The sequence below is a fragment of the Ascaphus truei genome, chromosome 3 (assembly GCF_040206685.1).
Source record: "Ascaphus truei isolate aAscTru1 chromosome 3, aAscTru1.hap1, whole genome shotgun sequence".
Classification (NCBI taxonomy): domain Eukaryota; kingdom Metazoa; phylum Chordata; class Amphibia; order Anura; family Ascaphidae; genus Ascaphus; species Ascaphus truei.
Window position 1 is genome coordinate 56,513,439 of NC_134485.1, and position 23,793 is coordinate 56,537,231.

General features: G+C 42.7%; 1 protein-coding gene across 6 annotated transcripts in view; it reads left to right on the top strand.

Annotated features, from left to right (window-relative positions):
• Positions 1–23,793, top strand: part of EPHA6 (EPH receptor A6) — an 833,380-nt gene that overhangs the window by 167,613 nt on the left and 641,974 nt on the right. For 5 of the 6 annotated variants that reach the window (XM_075594038.1, XM_075594040.1, XM_075594039.1 and 2 more), the window contains exon 3: positions 9,536–10,199. In XM_075594038.1, coding sequence (XP_075450153.1) covers positions 9,536–10,199 — 664 coding nt within the window. Of the gene's footprint in view, positions 1–2,945; positions 3,034–9,535; positions 10,200–23,793 lie in introns of those variants that run through there. The other variant, XM_075594041.1, reaches the window with a different exon arrangement.

The window sequence follows — 23,793 nt, forward strand, 5'->3', positions numbered from 1 at the left end:
GTGTGTGTCCTGTCTGTCTGTGTGTGTGTGTGTGTGTGTGTGTGTCCTGTTTGTCTGTCTGTGTGTCCTGTCTGTCTGTGTGTCTGTGTGTGTATCTCCTGTCTGTGTGTGTGTGTGCTGTCTGTCTGTGTGTGTCCTGTCTGTCTGTGTGTGTCCTGTCTGTCTGTGTGTGTGTCATAGGAGGAGAGGAGGGAGAGGTATGAGGAGGGGGAAATATGAGGAGCTGAGAGGAAGGTATGAGGAGGGGGAGATATGAGGAGCTGAGGGGAAGGTATGGGGAGGGATGGGGCAGGTATAGGTATGAGGAGGGATGGGGAAGGTACGAGGAGGGGAGGGGAAGGTATGAGGAGGGATGGGGAAGAGATGGGGAAGGTATGAGGGGAGGGGAGGGGAAGGTATGAGGAGGGGAGGGGAAGGTAGGATGGGGAGATATAAGGTGGGGGGAGTGGGTAGGTATGAGGAAAAGATGGGGAGGGAGAGGTATGAGGAGCGGAAGGTGTGAGGAGAGGAGGGGATGTATATGGAGAGTTGGGGGAGGTATGAGGGGAGGAGAAGAGGGGGAAGTATGAGGGGGCAGGTATGAGGAGAGGAGGGGGGAGTATGAGGAGGGGAGGGGCTGTGTGCACGTATATTGGGGCGGGAGGTTGAGTGTGGGGAGGGGAGAAAAATACAATGGGGTGGGGGTGTAAGAGAGAGGGGGGGAAGGAATGGGGAAGGTACGAGGAGGGATGGGGAAGGTACGAGGAGGGATGGGGAAGGTACGAGGAGGGATGGGGAAGGTACGAGGAGGGATGGGGAAGGTACGAGGAGAATGGGGAAGGTACGAGGAGGGATGGGGAAGGTACGAGGAGGGGAGGGGAAGGTACGAGGAGGGGAGGGGAAGGTATGAGGAGGAGGAGATATAAGGTGGGGGAGTGGGTAGGTATGAGGAAAGGATGGGGAGGGAGAGGTATGAGGAGCGGAAGGTATGAGGAGAGGAGGGGAGGTATATGGAGAGTTGGGGATGTATGAGGGGAGGAGAAGAGGGAGAGGTATAAGGAGAGGGGGAGGTATAAGGAGAGGGGGAAGTATGAGGGGGCAAGTATGAGGAGAGGAGGGGGGAGTATGAGGAGGGGAGGGGCTGTGTGCACGTATATTGGGGAAGGAGGTTGAGTGTGGGGAGGGGAGAAAAATACATGGGGGTGGGGCTGTAAGAGAGGGGGGGAAGGAATGGGTGACTGGGGAGTGTGAGGTGGGGTGAGAGTGAGGAGGTGTGTGAGAAGGGGGGGTTCTCGCAAGGCCGCCGAAACGTGGGTAGGGGCCCCGGTGAAAAAGTTCTTCCTGGGCCCCGGGAAAGCTGTCTGCGGCCCTGCATGGCAATGATGTCACTGACTGCCACGAGGAGAGCAAGAGACCCTATTTTGCAAAATGTAATATACAAAAAGGGTCAGAAATGTCACATTTTTAAAAGTCTTAATTTTAGTTAATGCCTACATTTTTTTAATTTAATTTTAATTTATGTCAATTAATTATTTATTTAATTTTAATTTGTTAATTTTATTTAATGTCTTCATTATTTAAATACACACAAACACACACTGCAGGGCCCACCTCCTATACACACAGACACACACTGCAGCCCCCACCAACGGGACGCATTATGGTGCCGAGGCATCACGTGATGCCACATTGTCATGGCAACATGTCACCGCCTGACTTCAGTGTCTCGTGGTCATGGCAACGGGGTGCGTCACGTGATGTAATTTGTTTTATAAATAATTTTTCATTGTGCCCCGATTTTTCATTTTGAAAATCTGGTCACCCTAACAATAACCCATTTGCAAATAGAATTATATTGTGGCGCAGATTTATAGATGACATATTATGTGTTTGGGAGGGTGGTGAAGTCTCCTTTAATGAATCCACTGTCTTTTTAAATCAAAATTATTTAAATTTAACTTTTACATCAGAAAGGGATACAAATATCATCACATTTCTGGACTTACAATTAGTAGCTGAACCTGGAAACAAAGTTACAACTAAGACTTTTTTTTTTGGAAGGTTGACACCAATAACCTACTTTTTGGCAAGCAGCAACCATAAAAATCAGGGATTGAAAATATCCCTAACGAACAATTCATGCTTTTAATCGGATTTGTAGAGAGATAAAAGACTTTGAAGAACAGTCAACAATGCAGTTTGAGAAATTTATTCAAAGAGGCTATAATGGTGCCAATCTTCTGGAAGCATTATTGAAAGTTACTAATATGGACAGGAACTGTATTCTAAGTGGTTAGAAAAAGGAATTAAAAACCAGTAATCAATATAATAATTCTGAAAATCAACATATATCCGTACCATTTATTACCAATTTCAATTCGGTAAGTTATGAGAAAAAAAAAACATTATTAATAAGAATTAAAGAATTTTATCGAACAATCCAATACTTGGTCCATTCCTTGAGAGAAAAAAACAAAGTTAATTTTTAGGAAAGCTAATAATTAAAAAAAATTGTTTGGCTCCTAGTGATATTGATACAGGTAAACCCCGTTATAACGCGGTCCTTGGGGTCCACAACCCCAAGACCGCGTTACAACCGGGGTCGCGTTAAAATTTCACCGAGCCTCCTCATTACAGATTTAATTCTCCTCCATTTTGCCGCCTTACCAGTGCTCTCCTCTTCCTGCTGTCCACGTGCTCATATCTCTCTGCTCTCTTGCTGTCGTGTGCCATTTGTTTTTTTCAAACATTCAATTCAATGCTTTATTGACTAACAGGCACAGACACAAATAAACATTAATACATTTTGTACAAAACACATGCAGGGATTGAACTCGGGACCTTCTGATACCAATGCCTTGCCTCTTACCTCTACACCATAAGCTTGGTGTCTGTGTCTGGTAGTCAATAAAGCATTAAATTGAATGTTTGAAAAAAAAAAAAAAAACAACCCAATGGCAGGCGACGGAGAGATGACGTGGACAGCAGGAAGAGGAGAGAGATGAAGAGAGATGAGCACGTGGAAGGTGGCAAAATGGAGGATTTGAGATGCAGGTAAGGCGGCAAAATGGAGGCTTTCAATTCGGGAGCCATGCTCAGACCGCGTTATAACCGTTTCGCGTTATAATGGGTCGCGCTATAACAGGGTTTACCTGTATCTATAAAGAACCTACACAGAAAACTACATGGCTGACAGAGAAACCAGTTGGCAATTTCTGTTGTGGGAAGTGCAAAGCGTGTAAACTATTAAATAAAGAGAGGAAGAGCTTTAGTTCTTTTGTAACAAAGGAGAAGTTTAATATTGACAATTGCATCTCTTGTAACACCACCTTTGTAATATACCTTTTAGAATGCCCATGTTGTAAACAGTATATAGGACGAACAAAAAGACAGCTCAAAGTTAGAATTTTAGAGCACGCTAGAAATATTAAAATTGGGTACGAAAAACATAGTGTGTCACGTCATTTTAAAACCCATCATAAAAGTGATCCATTAAAACTTAACTATAAAGCTATTCAAATTGTAGCACCTAATCATAGAGGAGATGATAGGTTAAAAGCTCTCTCTAGACAAGAGAGCTTTTGGATCTTCAATATGCATACTTTAGCACCTGAAGGTCTTAATGATGATCTAGACGTCTGGTCCCTGTATTAGTAATAAGGTTTTGTATTATGATATATATATATATATATATATATATATATATATATATATATATATATATATATATATAATCTTTTTAAACAATTTTGATTGTTTTATATTGTGCGGTATTTATAATTTATTATTTTAACAGCTTTACTGATATCGGTCCTCATAATAATAAGTTCTCTCCGATCTAACTGTCTTTAAATATATTACTAGATAGTCATTTCAACCAGTTTTTATTCCAAATTTAGAATGCATTATAGATGCATTAAATGCATCTACAATATTTTAGCCGTCATGATTATCATTATATATATATATATATATATATATATATATATATATATATATATATATATATATGTATTCCTTTATTACCATGTTATGTATCATAACTAACATTGTTTTCTCATTTCAGTGTACATACATATATATATATATATGTACAAGGAAGGACTGCGCTGTTGTCTTAGATGCCAGAAAACAAAGTGTTAGTTTAAAAATATAAAAATAGTAAATTAAATTTTACAATGAGTAAAATAGTGTACCAATAAAAATGATAATAATCATTCAATACCAATAAAGCACAATACTAAATATCTAACAAGCAAAGAAAAATAAATAAAATAAAAAATGCATAAAAAAATTTTTTTGAATAAAAAATACGTGGTGCTGTGAACCTTCCTTAGTCTGCTCAATGCAGATAGTCCTATGGAGTCAAAATAATTGTACCAATAATTGGGGGTCCCACCCCTCACGCTTTGCTTTTGCAACACCTAATCCTCTAATCCTCAACCTGCTCTGGGGCCACGCTTCACAGCTATCAAAACCTTCACGTCTGCTACCACAGACTGCCGAATCAGGGGAAGAAAGTGGATTTTGAGACAAAAGGTGAATGTATATAACTGGCTGTGGGACATACTAAAGGAGTGATACCGATATCAGTGGATGAGGATGATACTGGATCTACCAAGTTTTCCACAAGAGCCCTTCCCCTGAAGAAGTCAGTCCATCTGATGAAACGCGTAGGGAAGGTGTGCAGTGGACCTTCACAAACGCTTGCTCCAGAACTGCTTTGAATTCAATCGGTCCGGTATCCTCCGCCATCTTTGTGACGTCATCCGCTGGTCCGCGATACTCATCGTCCCCGGTGGGAACAAAAAAGCATCTGTTGGTGTATACCCGGGGAGAGATCACTACGGAGTGCCAAAAACGTCAGTTCCTGCTATCGGTGAACAGCAAAGGCAGCATTCAGATCCAGAGGTGTGACGGAGCCAAGACAGCAGTCAAGCAGCGTTTTCCTGGTCCTTGGAGCATGAGTATATCTCATAAAATGCTTTTAATTGTTCTATGTTTGTGAGTTTATTTTATTGAGATTTTTGGGTATTAAATTTATCAAGTTTGCACAGTAATGCACTAGGATTTGGCGCTTCTTTTCTTCTATTTTTTTTATATATATATATATATATATATATATATATATATATATATATATATATATATATATATATTCATGCTGTAGTTCAATTATCCCTGAAGAAGTATTGATCCAATATGAAACACGTAGGATTTTATGATACACAGTACATTGTCTCTTAGACTTTGGCTGTTTCCTTGTATATCCCTGCTTGCCTGCCTGCTCTAAGTGCATTTATTGCCCATTATACTACTTTGACGATCATATGTGTCGGACGCGGGTCCAGTGACGTCATTAAGCGACCGCGTGGGTTCCGATACATGGGCGGTGTTTGCGCATGGGCTGTTTCCCCATCCGTTATTGAAATCACTGAAATCACCGGTGCAGGTGTCCAGGAGGAGAGATCGTGATGTCCCGGTCGGCTTGACCACAGGATTCGGCTGTGTTTACTATCTCAAGGCTGTCGGGAGCCGATTTGGGACCTTACCTTAATCTGCCGGTGCAGGACTTGAATGTCTGCTGGATGAAAGGATCTGCAGAGCGGTGCTGGTAACATGTGCCAAAATACATGTATTGCCTATTGTTTTAAGCATTGATGTACGTGCATTACTTACCACTTTTTAATTCAATATAATTGAATTTAATACACTATGCGAGTCGTGTGTTGTTTGTTTTCTTTTTTTCATTATTTTAAGAAACTGTCTGCATTTATTACAACTGTACTGTATGGTCTTGTAATAATATTTTTTTCTGTAAGCTATTCACTGTATATTTTCTATATTAATGCCGAAACATTAATAAGTAATACTTTTGGGCTCTGATTGATCGGTTGCACGCTTTGTAGAGAGTAAATTACATTTTCGGACACATTTTGCTACAACAGTTTTTGCATAGTTTATCTTAATAAACAGAGATTGGAGGTTCTGCAAATAATTACATTTGATATTTCTTTGCCTCTTGCCTATAGGTGAAGGGTTGGAACATTTTAATGTATGGATTTTGGGATATTTAGCCAAAACAGAGAGAATAACTTCATGTTGCTAATCAGTTAGCTGGCCCATGTCCACATACTGTAAGTTAATTGGGGGGCTGTTTGCTTCTTAAGATACGTTTTGGCATAATAGTACTTTACATCTGCACTGAAGTTGCTCCATTGAGACCATTATCTGATGAATGTGCCCAGATGGCTCTTAAACTATTGCTGAATCAATGTCCCTTTCTGCAAAGGTCATTATAATTGGTATATCTTTGAACAGCTAAAACAACTCTCTAAGCAGCAGTGACATTTATTCCGCTACTTAAAATAAATGATAAGGTAATATGTGTAGTGTCACAATCGCGCTTTGGCCGGCACGCATCAAGCACACCAGATGCTTCTCACATGACCGTGGAGGTGTGACCGTGGAGGGGTGAGTAAGGGGTTAGAAAGCCCTTCAAGTCACCTGACCTTCCCTATACCTTTCTAGAGCAGATCTCGGATGATTTCACTCTGATTTACTCAGGTGAACTGATGGGCACCCAAAGGGTTAAGCTTGAGACGTCTCTACTACGCTATGGGGTCTGACACTCCCGGGGCCCCATTACGTAATAGCTATGTCATAAAATGCTTGCTCGTTTTTCTAGGGGAGATAGTGTCAGCTGCACAGGATGCAATCTGCAATGAAGTGGAACGGAAGGAGGAGGACCCCTCCCCTTCCATTATGTCATCACAGGACAATTATCACAAGTGCCGGAGGGGTGGTGATACTCTGGTACAAATCATTACATGTTGACAAATGGTTACAATACCTGTGGTCAAAATGGTTACATTGTCTAGTAACTGAATACATTTCTAATAAAGTTCTAAACCCAACAGTGGGTTTAATATCTGTGTTAGGTGTGTATATGTGCTGTATATAATGAGTATAGACAATAAATTTTGTGCATATATACAGTCATACCTCTTGAATTGTTTAATTGACTTATCCACCACTGCATTGTAAGTTGACACATTGTGTAGTATAATATACTTATGGGGGATTGTTAACAATTTTATCTGTACAATCACTCAATATTAAGTGTGCAATATAGGTCCTATATACCCTTATCCTCTACCTATAGTCAGTACCCTATGCATGTGCTTTATTACAAACTTATCCATGTGCATTTGTTTCTATCTTTTAAATCCTAAGTCCCTACGCATGCGCACTATGTTTGGGTAAATACTGTAATAATTTCTAAGTCCCCGCGCCACACTAACGGCCAGAAATCGCGGAGAATTTCTAAGTATTCACGCATGCGCAACACGTACAGACACGAATGGAATAATTCCAAAGTCCTCGGAATTGTTTCTAAGTCCCCACGCATGCGCATAATGACTGGGTTACAATGGTCTACAATTTCTAAGTCCTTGCGCGTGCGCATTGTATACGGAACAAAGTGGAATTATGTCTAAGTGCCCACGCATGCGCAATGCGCACGGACTAATATAGAAATGTTTTCTAAGTCCCCGCGCATGCACCATGGGTACAGAATAGATTGAAACTACGTCTAAATTCCCACGCATGCGCAACGCGCACGGACTAACATAGAAATATTGTCTAAGTCCCAGCGCATGCGCATTAGACACTCCATGCGGCGCTCATGATTTATAGCTTTAGAAACTTTACCAACAGCCGGATAACGATGGAAACACGGCTAAATAAAGGTTCAATGCTAAGGATTCTCCTGATATTGCAATTTATTAGCATTTGAGCACTTTATTGAGTCAGTTTGGGCGTGAGCTCAGTGCACATGTGCAACAGCTGATAGCTACTGATTGTGCAATTAGGGTATTGCAAGGGTATAAAAGGGTTCAGACCTCTCTCCCCCAGTAAAATCTGTCCCTGAAGAAGCTCCTTTGCTGGAGGGAAATGCGCGTTGGACGCGCAATGTTGTCAGTCTCCTACTTGAAGCTGTTTTAATGTAGTGTCTGCAGTCTCCTGGTTCTAACTGTGCAGACCCCAGTAGTTAGTTATTTGTTTATTTATTTAATTTCATAGTCAGTGTGCCTGCATTCCTTGCACTCTAAGTGAGGCGTTCACACAGTTCATCACTGTGAATTCACCCTAGTACTGCTGTGTCTGGCAGCTTTATGATGCAGTGCATGTACTAATATTATCACTACATGTGCCAGCTTTATCATTCAAGCACTCTCACTGTAACACACTTAAGTCTCTATTGTAGTGCGCAGTGCTGGTAATTTAGCAAGGAAGCTGGATATTTAATCCGTTGGCCCACCCACTTGTGAACATTTATATACTCCTACTACTTGGTCTCACCGTTGCTCCAGAGGGGTTAATACCCTGACTCTTAGCATCCTCTGTCCTCTATATCCCACCAACATTAAGTGGTCAACTGAGATAGTATGACTTTATAATTGACAACACGGATGCCTGATAGCGTTGATTTAATATAATTTTAATTCACATTACACATTACTTTGGTAATATATGTTTTAAGTAAATTTATTAAAAGTTAACTTTTATACCTGGTGGTGTGCATTTAAGTGAATTCTTTTAGGGGGCACATCCAATTTGTGTTTCCCCTTCACCTTTTCTGATTAACTGAATACATTTCACTGATTTCTTGACAAATTGTTTCCTTAGCTGAGCTACAAGCAGAAGTATCCCAAGTGCCTTCTACTACACATAAGGCCAAAAGTGTATAGCTTTATTATAGCTGCTCCCTAAAAAAAAATTATAATATTTAGATCTGATAATGACCAGCCTTGAAACGTAACTAATTTTGAGCTGCTGTGGTTCATGTACTCAAAAGTAGTTTTTCTTAGTTAAATCTTTGAATAATTTTTATAGTGGTCCGATAATAGCCACATTCTGCAAAACATTTAAGGTCAGGAAAATTTGCTTGTAGGGGAGCAAAGTGACATATTGGTGTAATTCAGATAAATAATCTTTTCTGTTGACAGTGGAGTATTATGTAAGTGTAGTTTGTGTCTGTGTTTGCTAGCCATGTTAAATATGTGTTCTAGAAAATATTTACAGTGGATAATTAGAGAAATAACATCAGGATAAATAGTTAATTCATTTAAGAGCAGATTCTTAAGAAAAGCCTAGGCAAAGTTATGGACATTATGCGTATAACTTGTTTTTTTTTTTTTTGTAGTTGTGATTCAGAACAATCATTTTAGCATGATTGGTGGTAAAAGCTTCATTGTTGAATCTTATATTAGAATATATTTTTCCATCTCTTAAGTTTATTAACATTGAAATACTGTTACATTTCAATCAGACATGCAGTGATCGACATGTTACTTGTACAAATAAGATCAAACGCGATGGAAGTGGTGTAATTACAGAATACATGCAAATGATAACACATAACCCCTTTATTTTTCTAGCATGCTTACTGTAGTTCAGTTGACTTGCCTGTGCCATCTGATACACTATTTGACATTATTTTATTTTGTTAAAACAGTGTTGTAAAAATAATAAGTATTGTCCTTGTTTCCAGTGGGATGCCATCACAGAAATGGATGAATACAATCGACCTATTCATACTTACCAAGTATGTAATGTAATGGAAGCAAACCAAAACAATTGGCTTCGTACAAATTGGATCTCCCGTGATGCTGCACAAAAAGTGTTTGTTGAAATGAAGTTCACACTCAGGGACTGTAACAGCATCCCCTGGGTTTTGGGAACCTGCAAGGAGACGTTTAATCTTCACTACATGGAATCAGATGATGCCCACGGAGTAAAATTCAAGCCAACTCAATATTTTAAAATTGATACTATTGCAGCTGATGAGAGTTTTACACAGATGGATTTGGGTGACCGCATTCTGAAACTCAACACAGAAATTCGTGAGGTGGGTCCAATCAGTAGAAAAGGATTTTACCTAGCGTTTCAGGATATTGGGGCATGTATCGCTCTCGTCTCAGTAAGAGTCTACTATAAAAAATGCCCGTATATGGTGCGCAATTTGGCAATGTTTCCAGATACTATTCCAAGAGTTGATTCATCCTCACTTGTGGAAGTACGTGGCTCCTGCATAAAATATGCAGAGGAACGAGACACTCCAAAATTGTACTGTGGAGCTGATGGTGATTGGCTTGTGCCACTTGGACGCTGTGTCTGCAGCGTTGGATATGAGGAAGTGGACGGATCCTGCCATGGTAAGTGATCTGCAATTTCATAAACATTTATTGTAACTGCAGGAACGTTGTCTTGCCGCATGAACAGTGTATTGATTGGAAACGTATCTAGAATTCTTGTATTGCTAAAAGAAGTTGTCTGCTTTGAAATACTGTGCCATTCACAACGCTGTTTGGGAAACATTTGTCAGTGTTTGTTTGCATTCCTGATTTGTAGCATCGTAACCAATTTCTTTCAGTCATTTGACATCGAACTATTATTAATTGTTTTATGCTATACAATTGTGATTGTAATGTTTTTAGGTTGGGAAATGAGATAACATGTTACAAATGAGTTTAAACTAAAATAAATAGTTTCATGCTCAGTAATTGTGCTAATTCCATGCATTGCATGGTTGCTAACATTTGAATAGCTTATGGGAAAAAAAATAATTGAAGTCATTAAAAGATCCCAACCCACAATTATTTTTATGGTGTGACGACACTTTAATCAAATGTTATGTGACCGATAGTAAATGTTTTATGCATAGTGAGCATGGATGGGGTGATCTTCACTGACAGCTTAGTTTGCTTTTCTGTGCTTTGCAGGACTCGAAAGGGCAAAGTTTATTTGACACAGTTCTGTGGAAAGAACAGTATTGTACATTCTAATGGGTTTATTTGCTGTCCCGTATAATCCAGATTAGATGTAACCTATGAAGGGGAAAGCAGTACTGTATTTCCTCTGTCAGAGAAAACTCCCACACTTAAATATAAATATATTGATAATACTTATTTGTGTAATGTGTTGTCGAAGAGGCCGATTGCACTTTGGTTGAAAATCCCCACTCAAGTCAATAGGGGTTTTTCGACTGATGGCAATGCGATTGGCCGGTTTGGAATACAGTACATTGAATTATTCCCTAAAGCAGAGGTGGGCAATTCCGGTCCTCAAGGGCCACCACCAGGTCAGATTTTCAGGATATCCCTGCTTCAGCACAGGTGGCTCAATCAGTGGCTAAATGACCAGGAATTTCATGCATTCAGATAAAGTTGAAGTACTGCATGTAATTGAAAAAAAGCTTACATTGTTTTTGGGATGTTCCTTATGAATAATTACATTTCAATATGTTGTTTCTTAGCGTCATTTAGGAGATAGATTATTACATTCGATAGTGCCAATCGGGAAACTATTGCATGAAAACTCCCAATGTTAGTTTTTGTCCATTTGTGCCCTTACAGGCTCTATTTCAGTTTAATGAAAAACCCACTTAGTTATTGGTTTGCAATGATGCATTGTGTTTAGATACCTTTAAGCAGGTGCAGACCTTTGCATGTCTTTTGTGCATATCAATATGCAGCTGTGTTTCTTTTATATCTACTGTAAGACAGCTTGATACATCTGGCAGCTATCCTAACTCTCCCTAAACTGAAAAGTGGAAGCGGCAACAAATAATTCTTGCAAGAGATTTTGCACCATAGCAAACAAATGTGTAATTGTTTCTTAACCCAAAGGTATAACACAGTCGCAAATGTTGGTGCGATAAAGGATAGCATCTAAAGCACAGCAATAAAAGCTTTGTGATCGCTGTAACATGTTAAATTGTATTCACTCTGCAGCCTTGACACTGAGAATATGTTATTGGAAGGATTTCTGCCTTTGCAAGCTGTGAATATTATTGTGATTGTCAGTAAAGCATAAAGGCATCTGTATGTTTACTGAAGCTTGCAGGCATACTTAACATATAAATGTAATAGTTTTTGTAATTTTCCCAAATAATTTGAGTGTACGCATGCTGTTTTTGAACTTTAGGCCAAGCAACTGGTCAAAACATCAGCTAGCATTAGTCTTATTTTACTGTCAGAACAGTTTTCAGGCATATAACTTCTTTTGATATCTAAAGCAATTTAGTTCACTTCCAGCTGTTAAAACGGAACTCAAATGCCAACAGTATTATTAAACAAGCCAGAAGATTATAATGCTGTCTTTTCCAAAATTGCCAACAGATACAAGAGAGTTATACAATTACCAGAGTAATAAATCTGCAAAAATCTACTGCATTGCTGTCCATTGTAGATTTTGTTGTTTGTGCCAACAGAAGGACAACATATCCTGTCTTCATCAAGCATACATCCTCTCTTAAAGAATAACGTCATAGCATTGTACAAGAGGTATTTGACTGCTCTCTATGGCAGCATTTGTGACGTGACCTATATAGTAGCACTGTGTGTCTGTGTGTTGTGTGTGTGTGTGTGTGTGTGTGTGTGTGTGTGTGTGTGTGTGTGTGTGTGTGTGTGTGTGTGTGTGTGTGTGTGTGTGTGTGTGTGTGTGTGTGTGTATACACACCTTTGCATTTTTTTTTTGTATAGGCAATTTCTGTATTTGTTCCAGTTAAATCCTAATCCCACATTTCTGAGCTCCACAACAAGTGGTTTGGAAATAATTCTGGGATTACTTATATCATACAGGGTATTGCAGATTAGTAAAAAAAACCATAACAGTTAGAACCAGTGAATGAGTGCAGGGGAGAATGGAATGGAGGAATACATTAGGACAAATATAGGAACCCAGAACTTTTGGATGACATGAAGTGACATAAAAGGACTTTGTGCTGTACAGTTGGTGCTTTTCATCTTGTGTTATACTGTAGGTTGTACTTCTAGGGAGGAGTTTCCCGATGCACATATTGTAATTGGATATATCAAACTCTGCATCTTGGTCCATCACTTTTCCCCCTCTTGACAATAAAGTATTTGACACAGACTCAAGCAAAACAGTAATGTTTTTTTCTGTCTCTATATACAGTACTCTTTCCAAGAGTTTGATGCAAAGTACCTTTTGTGTAACACTAGATGACAAACAGGCTCATCTAAGGAGAATACAAATAGTTGATTTTTTAACTACACCTGACTAGCTTGCCAGTGAGTTGTGGGCTTTGAAAGCAGCACTGCTCAAAATACTATTTTAATGTTTTCTGTACATTTTGAAACTGCTTGTTCCACTGCCTTGACACCAATTATCACTATCTTCTTGTCACTTTTCCATTTCTTGAGATTCTGGCCTCGACAGCTGTTTCAGGGATGGAACAGAATGGCCCCAATGGGTTAAAATAAATAAACAGCTCACAGTTCCTGTTCATTAGTTCTGGAGAATAGTACTGTAGATTGTTTTGCTTATTGCATTACCTTTTAATGGATTAACATGGGAGTTCTTAATATATAAAATTAAATTGTATAGAAACTCACACCCCTTTCTGCGTGCTATACTGTACATCAGTGCAGAGTAAACTTTGGGGCAAACTGATCTGCATACATTTAACACATGTTCCATACTTTAATATATTCCATTTCATGCTGATTCAAAGGAAATAAAAAGTTTTGTGTGTACCTAGCTACATGTTCTATAAGATTCATGCATATGTTTGGTCACATTTTACAATTAGGTTTCGTTATAAATGTTAGTTTTGTGATAAATGAAAGGATCAAACTGTCAGGCTCAACTCAATATACTTCATTGACAGACATGTCATGTTAATATTTTTTTTTTTTTTTTTAAGAATCAGGGACCTTGATAATTGTTAAAATCAAACCTCTTTACAAGTGCCAATGTTTGTGTCTGCAGATTATTTACAATTGGGCCTGAATTTGAAACCCTTGAATTGCAGAGAGGGTGCAAAACACATTTAAGGGGTTACGTGCTTGATTTTCTTTTCTTTTTATAAATGAACAGTATTAACAGAAACAAATTGGAGACTAACTGCATCAACACACTCTCTTACAAATGAAACTACAATATCAGACTGAACGTCAAGTCTTTCAAATGGAAGTACAGAATGTATTATCTTTTTAAACATGATCTAATAGGTTTCTTTGATTCCCTCTAATATTGCAATTCACCGTCTGCAATGTAAATGTATTTTTTCACCATTCACTGCAACACTGAACACACAATTGTCAACCTGGTAATTTTACACTGTTAAGCGTGAAAATTAAATGTAACAGTTTTTTAGTTTTACAAGCCCTTATGTTTGTCAAACGGATAAAAAAAAAAGTATTTTCTATTGTAATTTTATCTCTATGGTATTATAAAGCACTGGATTTTCTTATTGTTTGTATGGCAAATTCAGTGTTGTTTTCAACCTATTAGATACAATAAACTTCCAAATTATTAATATAAATCTAATATTTCCTTGAATTTACAAGTAGTTCTAAGTGTGTGTGGGGGGGGGGGGGAGGGGGGTTCTGTTTATTTTTGCTGTAATGTCCAACAAGATACTTACACATTTAATCACATAAGAGTGAAATAAATTATTCCATGTACAGTGTTGCCCACTGCCACGGCATATCGTGTGGCAGCAGGTAAGCATCGGTTGTGGTGTTAATGCATGGCTGGTAAAGTTGTGGTGCATCTGGTGATACTGTATATGGATATAGTCAGTAACACCAGGTACATGTTATTCTTAACATTATGGGATTCCTCTAAGTGGCAGTAAGATCCATAGAATGGCAGGGGGGCAACATGTTGTAGGGACCAGGCATTCAGAATGAGCCAATGTGGAACCATACAGCCAATGTTATGACCAGCACACCTGTGAGCACAGGACATGTGTATGTGACATGTGTTAATATATCTAGCGATCCAACTGACTTACATATCTCCCCACACGATCCCTAAAAGAAGCTAGAAAAAGATGTGATTAGCACAAAATCCTATTGTGGCAAAATGCATCCGAAAATGCATTTACTCTCTTTAAAAGGTGTTGGATTCATTTTCGAGTCAAAGACAATACTTATATTTTTTATTAAATATGCAAAAATAGTACAGTGCTTGGTTACAGAAAAAGAATATTATGACCAAGGAGACACGAGCTTCCCCCCCTCTCCTATTACCCCTCTACATAAAACATACAAATAACGAGAGGACACATTTATGGAGGTAAAAGGCAGCGGCTTATTTATTAAATACAAATGGGGATAGCGTACCACCTGTCTGCGCCAGAATGCTCAGAGCTGGGCAACGCAAAGGGGGCACCCGGAAGTACGTCCCGGTGACCTGCCCCCTCGCTTCAAATCCCCCGGTTACCAGCACCGAGCCACTTCTGGGGGGACAAGCACCTACCCCCCCCCTCCCCAACTGCCGCCACCAACGGGCCTGTTTAACCTCCTTAAATCAGACCCGTACCGCCATACCCCTTATGACCTCTTCCAAACCTTCCTGTAAATCATTATTAAACATGTCCACCCCAACATCCGACAACTGTACCCCATCCTCCCTAAACCAACCACCCAATTTAAAACTGAACTGCGGTTGACGAATGACCCAACCCCCACATTGAACCAAGAAATTCCCCACCTTCCTGTTTAACCTCTTCCTTGTCTTGTTAACTCTCCCCGGGATACGCGCACCTTTCCAAACCAACCTGCATATTATCTCGGACCAAACTAATTGCACCCCTGGCCAAAATGTTAACATACGCGCCAAATCTTGCTTAATCTGCTGGAATAAATCAATCGACCGCAATTTTGCCACATCATTACCCCCAACATGAATAATGATGATGTCCGGGGCCCTCCTACCCCTGGCCCTAGAAATTAGCAGCGGAAAAAGACGTCCTCACCGCATCCCTCTCATCCCCCACCACGTTACCTCCACCTGATCCATACTCAAACCTAAATTCTTTCCGTAGGGGCGCGAATTCGCCCTCTTCCCAGTGTACCATTGAGTCTCCCACGATCCAAATTACCACGGAATCTGAGGAGGCAAAGAAATGGTGGGAAAAAAGAAAACAACAGCAGTGTGTCTACTCTAGCGCAACATTCTTCCCTACCAAATCCGGCCTGATGTATGTCCGGTAACTGTCTGACTTCCAGCGCCCAATCCTCCGTATCCTCGCTACCGCGAGCCCTACTCGTGCTGCCTCCGTCGCTGCCCCAATGCGAAAAGAATGCGTTCCATACTGCCCCCCTTCTAACCCTTGCTGCTTGAGACACATCCGAAAGACCCGCAAATATTGGAACCTTGACAATGCCCCCCCGTTCTTGTGCACTAACAGTGGACCCCCTTGTTCTGGCCTACCGGCCAAATAATCTTCCAACACTTTTATTGGGCACACCACACTTCCAGGTAAGCCCTTCAACAAGATCCACGCTCCTTTTCCTTTCTGATCCGTTTTAGACCTCCGTACCAGCAACCTCACCACACCTTCTCCTAAACTTACGTCAGCCAGCTGCAAGCCACCCCCTCCCTTCTTGGATACACAAACCCATTCACCTGCTCGCAGAGCTGCAAAAAATGCTAAGATGAATGTGGCCTTAAAAAGTACTGCCTCAAAACTGGAAGAGCATACCACGTCTGTGGCCCGCAACAAACCCTCCAAAATTGCCGGCGTCACTGGTCTTCTGCCATCCCTGCTAGTTATCCCTTTAACCAATCCTGCTAGCACCCTCCTTACCACAAAACTCTTGGACACATCAACCCTGCCATTCAGCCTAAGGAAGAACGATATACCCGCCATCCTTCTCCCTATGGATCCACCAGGTAAACCCCTGTCCCTCAAACTCATCATGTGACCCAGCAAAATGTCTACCCCCGCCATCCTTTCCGCCTCCCGAAATTCTCGCCAAGCAGCCACATAAGCACCCCACGTACCTGGGGCGAGTGAAGCCTTGACTAATTCAATCACACCTCCATCACCAGATCCCACAAGACTGCTGGGCACCGTTCGCCCTGGGTCTCCGCCCCCGGTGCCAACCTCCGAAACAGCTCCATCTACAAACGTGATAATGCATTAGCAATGTTGTTCTCCACCCCAGGAACGTGCCTAGCCTTGAATCCTATATTAAGCTGTAAACACCGTAACACAAAATGCCTCAAAAGAACCAACACTGGTGGGGACCGTGAACCAAAATTATTCACAGCCTCCACCACACCCAAGTTGTCGGACCAAAACGTAACCTCCCTGTTAGCAAACTTGTCCCCCCAAAGATGTACAGCCACTAGTAACAGGAAAAGTTCCAAAAATGTCAGATTCCTGATAAGCTGAGTCCCTCGTCAATCCTCTGGCCATTCCTCCGCACACCAAGCTCCATTAAAATATGCACCAAACCCTACTGACCCAGCCGCATCCGTAAATAGCTGCAGATCAGCGTTCCGCGCTAGACGCCCCCTCCACAACGTCCTCCCATTGTAATTCTGTAAGAATTCGAGCCACACCGCCAAATCCTTCCGGATTTCAGTTGTGACCCGAATGAAGTGGTTGGGACGCTTTACCCCCGCTGTAGCTGCTGACAAGCGCCTGGAAAACACCCTTCCCACAGGCATAATGCGAGCTGCAAACACCAGATGGCCCATCAAAACCTGAAACTGTCTTAATGAGGCCTTCCTAAGAAGCATAAAATCCTTTATCATACTCTCCAAAACAACTAACTTCTCAGGAGGTAACCTATATTCGCTGTTCACTGAATCAATTACTATGCCCAGGAAACTGAGAGTGGTTGTGGGTGCCACTGTTTTTTCATTCGCCAAAGGAACCCCAAATTCGCGCGCCATGGCTGAAAATTGAAAAAGCCACCTTGCGCACAAATCAGACCCCTGTGGACCAACGAAAAGGAAATCATCCAAATAATGTATGATCCCTGCTGCCTGCACCCTTTTGCGGACCACCCACTCCAAAAATGTGCTGAATGTTTCAAAATAAAAACAAGACAATGCACAACCCATAGGTAAACAAAGGTCAACAAAATAACGCCCTTCCAACATACAGCCCAATAAATGAAAACAATCTGGATGTACCAGCAAGAGTCTGAAAGCTGACTTAACGTCAGCCTTCGCCATCAATGCCCCCTGCCCCATCCGTCCCACCAAAGCCACCGCCTGATCAAAAGTGGCGTAGCTTACAGAGCATAAATCCCTATCTATCCCGTCATTAACTGACGACCCTTTCGGGTAAGACAGATGTTGAATTAACCTGAAAGCCCCCGCCTCCTTTTTCGGAACCACCCCCAATGGTGACACCCTAAGATTTTTCAGGGGCGGGGAAAGGAAAGGACCCGCCATTCTGCCCAACTCAATCTCTTTATCAATTTTTTCTTTTGCCACATCCCCATTCAACCTGACCGACTTCAAATTCCTCTCGCCCCCCGATCCCTCCTGATAATCAAACGGGATCCTGAATCCTTCCCTAAACCCCTCTCGTAATAAGCTAGCTGCCCGTCTATTGGGGTATTTTTCCAGCCAAGGCGCCATTGCCTCTGCTGAAACTGGCGTTCCCGCCTTCCTGAACAGCCTGCTGTCCTGCTCCCTTGAAACCCTTACTGTCTTTCTTAAAGCACCTTGATTTGGGATGCTGACCCCCACACCCAGCGCAAGTGTGCTGGAATCGACAATTCTCAAATCTGCATTTTGACTCGTTGTAACCCCAACATACACCCGACTGCTTCCCACCTGCACGCCCCCTCCCTGATGTGCGCACCTGAAAATTCTCCAGCCAGACCCCTTTGAGGCTATTTGACCCGCGAAAGGACGACCCCCCTCCCCCTGAAATGTGCTCCAAGTACAAATCCACATCCTTACAATTCCATGTAACCACACCCTTATTAGCTTCCATACTCTGCCTAAACTCCACATCATAGGCCCACCATCCCATACCCCCGTGTTTCTGAAACGCTTTTCTAATCGTATCCTGATACTTAAACAGCGCCGAGCATAACTGTGGATCCTTTTCCCCCGCAACGCCCGCCAAAATCCCAAATGCCTGCGACCAATTACTGAACGTGCGTGGAAAAAGACGCTTTTCCACATCCTCCTTCTTAGCCTCCCCCTTCTTTTCGGATTTAGCTACCGCTTCATTGTACCCCGGAAGCAATGACAAAATCTCAACGTAATCACCCGCCCAAATTTTTTCTTTTACTTCCTTTGACAAATGCACGCCTAAGGAACGCGATATAGTCGTACATGAGTCCCCATAAGCCGCATCCGGCAGCCTTTTTAAACCTGCCAATGGCCTTCTGAGCCCTGTCCCCTGCCCAGCACCTGAATTCACCACCGGATGCTCACCTAACAAACTAACTACTGCCGTTAAATCAGCTCCTTTTCCCGCCACCTGCACCGGCAATGCTGCGGCTAACTCATCTTGAATAACTTTCGGCACTGTGCTAAGGGTACAACCTACAGTACTCTCCACACCCAACGACACCTGAGCCACCTCTCCACCCACTGTTCCGCGGTTGCTCCCCCCGTCAAGCACTGAATCTGACCCCCCCTGCCATTCGCTTGACTTGCATGCCCCCATTGCTTGCTTAGTGGATAATAACGTTGTCATCGGCAATAAAGCTAACTGAACGCCCTTAACCACCGCACTAATTATTCTTGCCTCGGCATCGTCCGCTAACCCCAAATCCAACACCTGTGGCCCAGGGGAGCTAACAATGCCCGGCAAGGTAACACCCTGATTTCCCAAACAAGCAACTCTTTTACGCTTACCCTTCGATGCCCCAGTCCCCGGCGGTGATATGAACCGCCTGTCGGGACCTGCCCCAAGACCCTTGTCCTCCAAGCCTCTGACAGCATGCTCAACCCGAGTCCCGGACCGCTTGCGAGCCGTGGACGACGTACCAGCGCCACGAAGCGAGGTCGACCTCGTCCCGGCCGTTTCAGATTTTTTTTTTTTTTAAGGACCAATCCTTGACCTTACATTCACCTTCTAGGCTGGGACCAAAACCCCCCAATCTCTTTTTTTTTTTTTTTTTTTTTTTTACTGACCAACCATCCTTTGCTAGCCTGCCTTTCACCAGTAACCGGCGATGGCGAGCATGTCGCCCCCCCCCTTTTTTTTTATTTTTTTTTTGTGGGGGGGGGGGAGAGAAACCCTTAGCCGCCTACTGCTCGCCTCCCTCCAGGCTCATCCCAAAAATCCCCCAGCCTTTAACCAAATAGGCTGTGATTTCCAAAAACTCCGCCATAACATACCCTTCTGCACCACCAACGCATCTCGTGCTCCGTTACTAGGACCCCCTTCATCACTTGATGATGGCCACGCCTCAGCGCAGGTAGCATGGGAACCGCCCTGTCCTCTCGTGCTTTCACGACTGCCCAAAATTCCTTGATCACTCCCAGCTTTCAGCACTAGTGCACACATCTGCTTCTGAAACCATCCTTCCTCATGGTTGTGCGCCTCCGCCAAAAGCTCCATGGTGCTGACCTGAAAGGACATCGCTACTAGCGCTGTATTTTAGCCAATGGCTCGTCAAACACTGGTTTAATTTGACCACCTAACTCCTGCCAGCAAACTACTCTTGAACTCTTGCCTGGCCGATCTTTCCACGAAACCAGTTCACTTGAATTAGTCTTAGAACCGCTCTTAAGCTGTAATAACACAAAAATCCCGCATTAATGCTTATATGCTTAGCACCTTAACACCCCCCACCTCCGTCCCTTAGAGCCCTAACAGCCAACCAACCATTGCTGTCATTTTTTTTTTTGTAAAGAGGTATGGTGTCACCCACGACACGAAACACCCTAGGATTGGCTCCCAATAACCACAACCATGACCAACCTCAAAAGGCGTTTTTTTTAAAAAAATAATTTTTTTTATTCATATATCTTTATTTATTTATTTAATTAATTTTTTTTAATTTTTTTTTTATGTCCAACGAACAGCCCCACCTGACCACCTCCCACTGTGTAGAAGGGTGAAAAAGAAAAAGGGGGAAGGAGGAGGGCCAATAGCTCCCCGGGGAGGTGGGCGAGGGGGGGGGCAAAATCCCACCATTCTATCCAAACCACCAACTGCCCCCCCCAGCCGTAATAACAGCCTTGCCCCCAGCCCTCCCGACACCCCCCCCCCTCCCGATCATCCTCAGGAGGCGGGACCACATGAGACCCATGCCCCGCTTCCGCCCAAACCCAAGCAGGTGAAAACACAAACCTTCCCTTGCCCCACCTCCCCAAACACCGCTAGCCCAACCGCACGGCTAAGCGTGGGTTGGGAGAGCCTCTCTTCCCCCCCCGGCCACACAAGCGGCCATTAATCAGAGGACAGGAACAGGGGCTCATTGACGGAAAGCGGCGCTAAGAAAAACCTCCTCCTCCGAGCCGTGCGCCTTCCTCCACGCACCAGCCCAGGTAGGAGTCCCTCTCCTCGTCTCCTGCCTCCTCCCCCCGCCGCTGTTGCTAACCAAACAGCGCGGCCAAAATGAAAGGGAGGAAAAACACCCGGCATATTTGGCCCTACCTACATCATCCCACCGCCCCCCCCGAGCAACCGTCGCCACCGGTAAAACCGGTAACAAACACCCGGAGGGGGGGGGGGTGGAGGGTCCCTCACCACGAGGAGGGGAGGGAGGTCCTTCACCCCGGGGGGGGGGGGGAGCCCACGCGATTTAACCTACTAAATTGAAGGAGAAGAGAGGAGAGGTCTAAACAGTTCCAACGCCAAGGAACAAGTGACAATTGCTTGTTCCTTGGCTCTAATTTAAAAAACCAACCGCCCCAACTGCCTCCCCGATCGCGCTCGCGACCACCAGACCAACTGGGGGGGGGGGGGCGCCCGGTCAATTGCTGTAGCCACCCATACGGGCTAGGCCAGCTCTATAACAAACATACAATATAGAACTGCAAACAGTTTCATAAAATAAAAGGAGATATTAAGCAGCCTAAATATATTACCACCTATTAGACTTTTCAGAGAGGTCTCTGGGTTTGGAATATGAGAATTCATGGGTTATGACAGACCATGCCTCTTGTTGAATTCTAATTTCATAATACAAGTGAATGCTTCTCCCCCCCCCCTAACTTTTCCTTTGTCACAAAGATGAGCCAGGGGAAAAACTTGGTCAAATAACAGCGTCTGAACTCAAATGCACTATACAGAGAAGTGATATATTTCAATATTGTCTATAAAGGTACACAAATCACAATATAATAATAAATTCAGGGAATACAAACATGCTTATAAGCAGTGTTCGACAAACCTATACATTTGCTCGCCCCGGGCGAGTGGATTTAACCCCCGGGCGAGTAAATATTGGCCCAAGCAGCACACGTTTGGTACTAGGTGGCGAGTAGATTTTTTTGTGTGGCGAGTAGATTTTTTGGTGATTTGTCAACCACTGCTTATAAGCAAAAAACATCTGAGAACAACATCTTTTGTGTGTGTATCCTTAACTCCCACTCATCCATTTCCTGTGACATTTATGATTGCAAAATTAATTTAAACTTCAAATAGCTCAGAGTATTAAAACAATAACCCATAACGTTCTTTCTGTACCTTCTAGAATCATGTGACCACATCATTGTGTTTTGGGTGAGATTGCCAGAGACATAGTAATCAGTTTTTCCAGGGCTATGCCTAATTTTGTGGGGCAAACAAATATCTGACAGATATCAAAATCGTGGCTATCTATATTCGTTATTCTTGTGAATCATATCAGATTCAAGATATTTGTATTTTTAGTAAATCTGAAAATAGCTGGGAATGATCTCTGTGTACTGTCAGCAGACATCCATAATATAAACATATTGTTCGTTTTATGGCTTTAGTACCCAATAAAGCAGGGGGGCGCAAACTTTTTTCCCTGCGCCCCCCTGACGGCTGTCCCCTCGCTCCCGCGCCCCCCCCAACCCCAACTTACCCGCGCTCCGGCGTAATGACGTCACGTTGCCATAGCAACGTGACGTCACATGACCTCGCAGCGTCATTTTGACGCCGCGTTGCCATGGCGCCGCAGGGAGGAAGCCGCCGGAGCCACGGTAAGTTAGGTTTACAGAGGCCCTGCAGCTCCCCCGGCACTTAATTTAAATGCCTTCGGGAAGCGCGCGGGGCCTCTGTAAACCCCGCGCCCCCCGTCGGCAGTGTTGCGCCCCCCTGGGGGTCGCGCCCCACAGTTTGCGCACCGCTGCAATAAAGAATGCTCATTAACAATGGCCAAATTTGACTTCTAATAACCTCTCTGAAACAGATACAAAAACCAAGCCCTTTAAAAATGTTATATTAATTCCAGATTGAGTTAACCTTTTGTGTCCTGGATTTGTAGCATAACTACACAGTAATTATCATTACAGCCAATCTTTTTAAACGGTTATAAATCTCAGGACATCTTAAGGCCCATTCATATTAATGGGCTGTAAACGTTACTAAGCTTAGTTAGCACTGTTTAGTAACTTAATACCCCCCAGACCTTTAAAACCGCCAGAGTTGTTCCAGTCTTCAAAAGTGGAGACAAAAACATTGTCTCCAACTACAAAACAATATATTTTCTCCCAATACTATCCAAAGTCATAGAAAAATGTGTCCACTTCCTATTAAGTGATTACTATACCAAGACAAATGTCCTTAGCTAAATCCAAACTGGCTTTCGCCCAAACCACTCTGGTAACTATCCTTTTAAAAGTTTGCAATGAGATCCAATGTGAAATGGAACTGGCACAATTTACCAGTGCAATATTCCTAGATTTGGTTTTTGATACTGCTGATCATGTTATCTTGTTAAACAACTTCAGTGCTTTGGAATAGGGGAGCAAGCTTTAAACATCTATTGGGTAGATCCTAATATGTGTCTATCAGGCTCTAACTCCAACCCCTTAGAAGTCAACTATGGGGTCCCGCAAGGCTCTGTTCTGGGGCCCCCTACTTTTTTC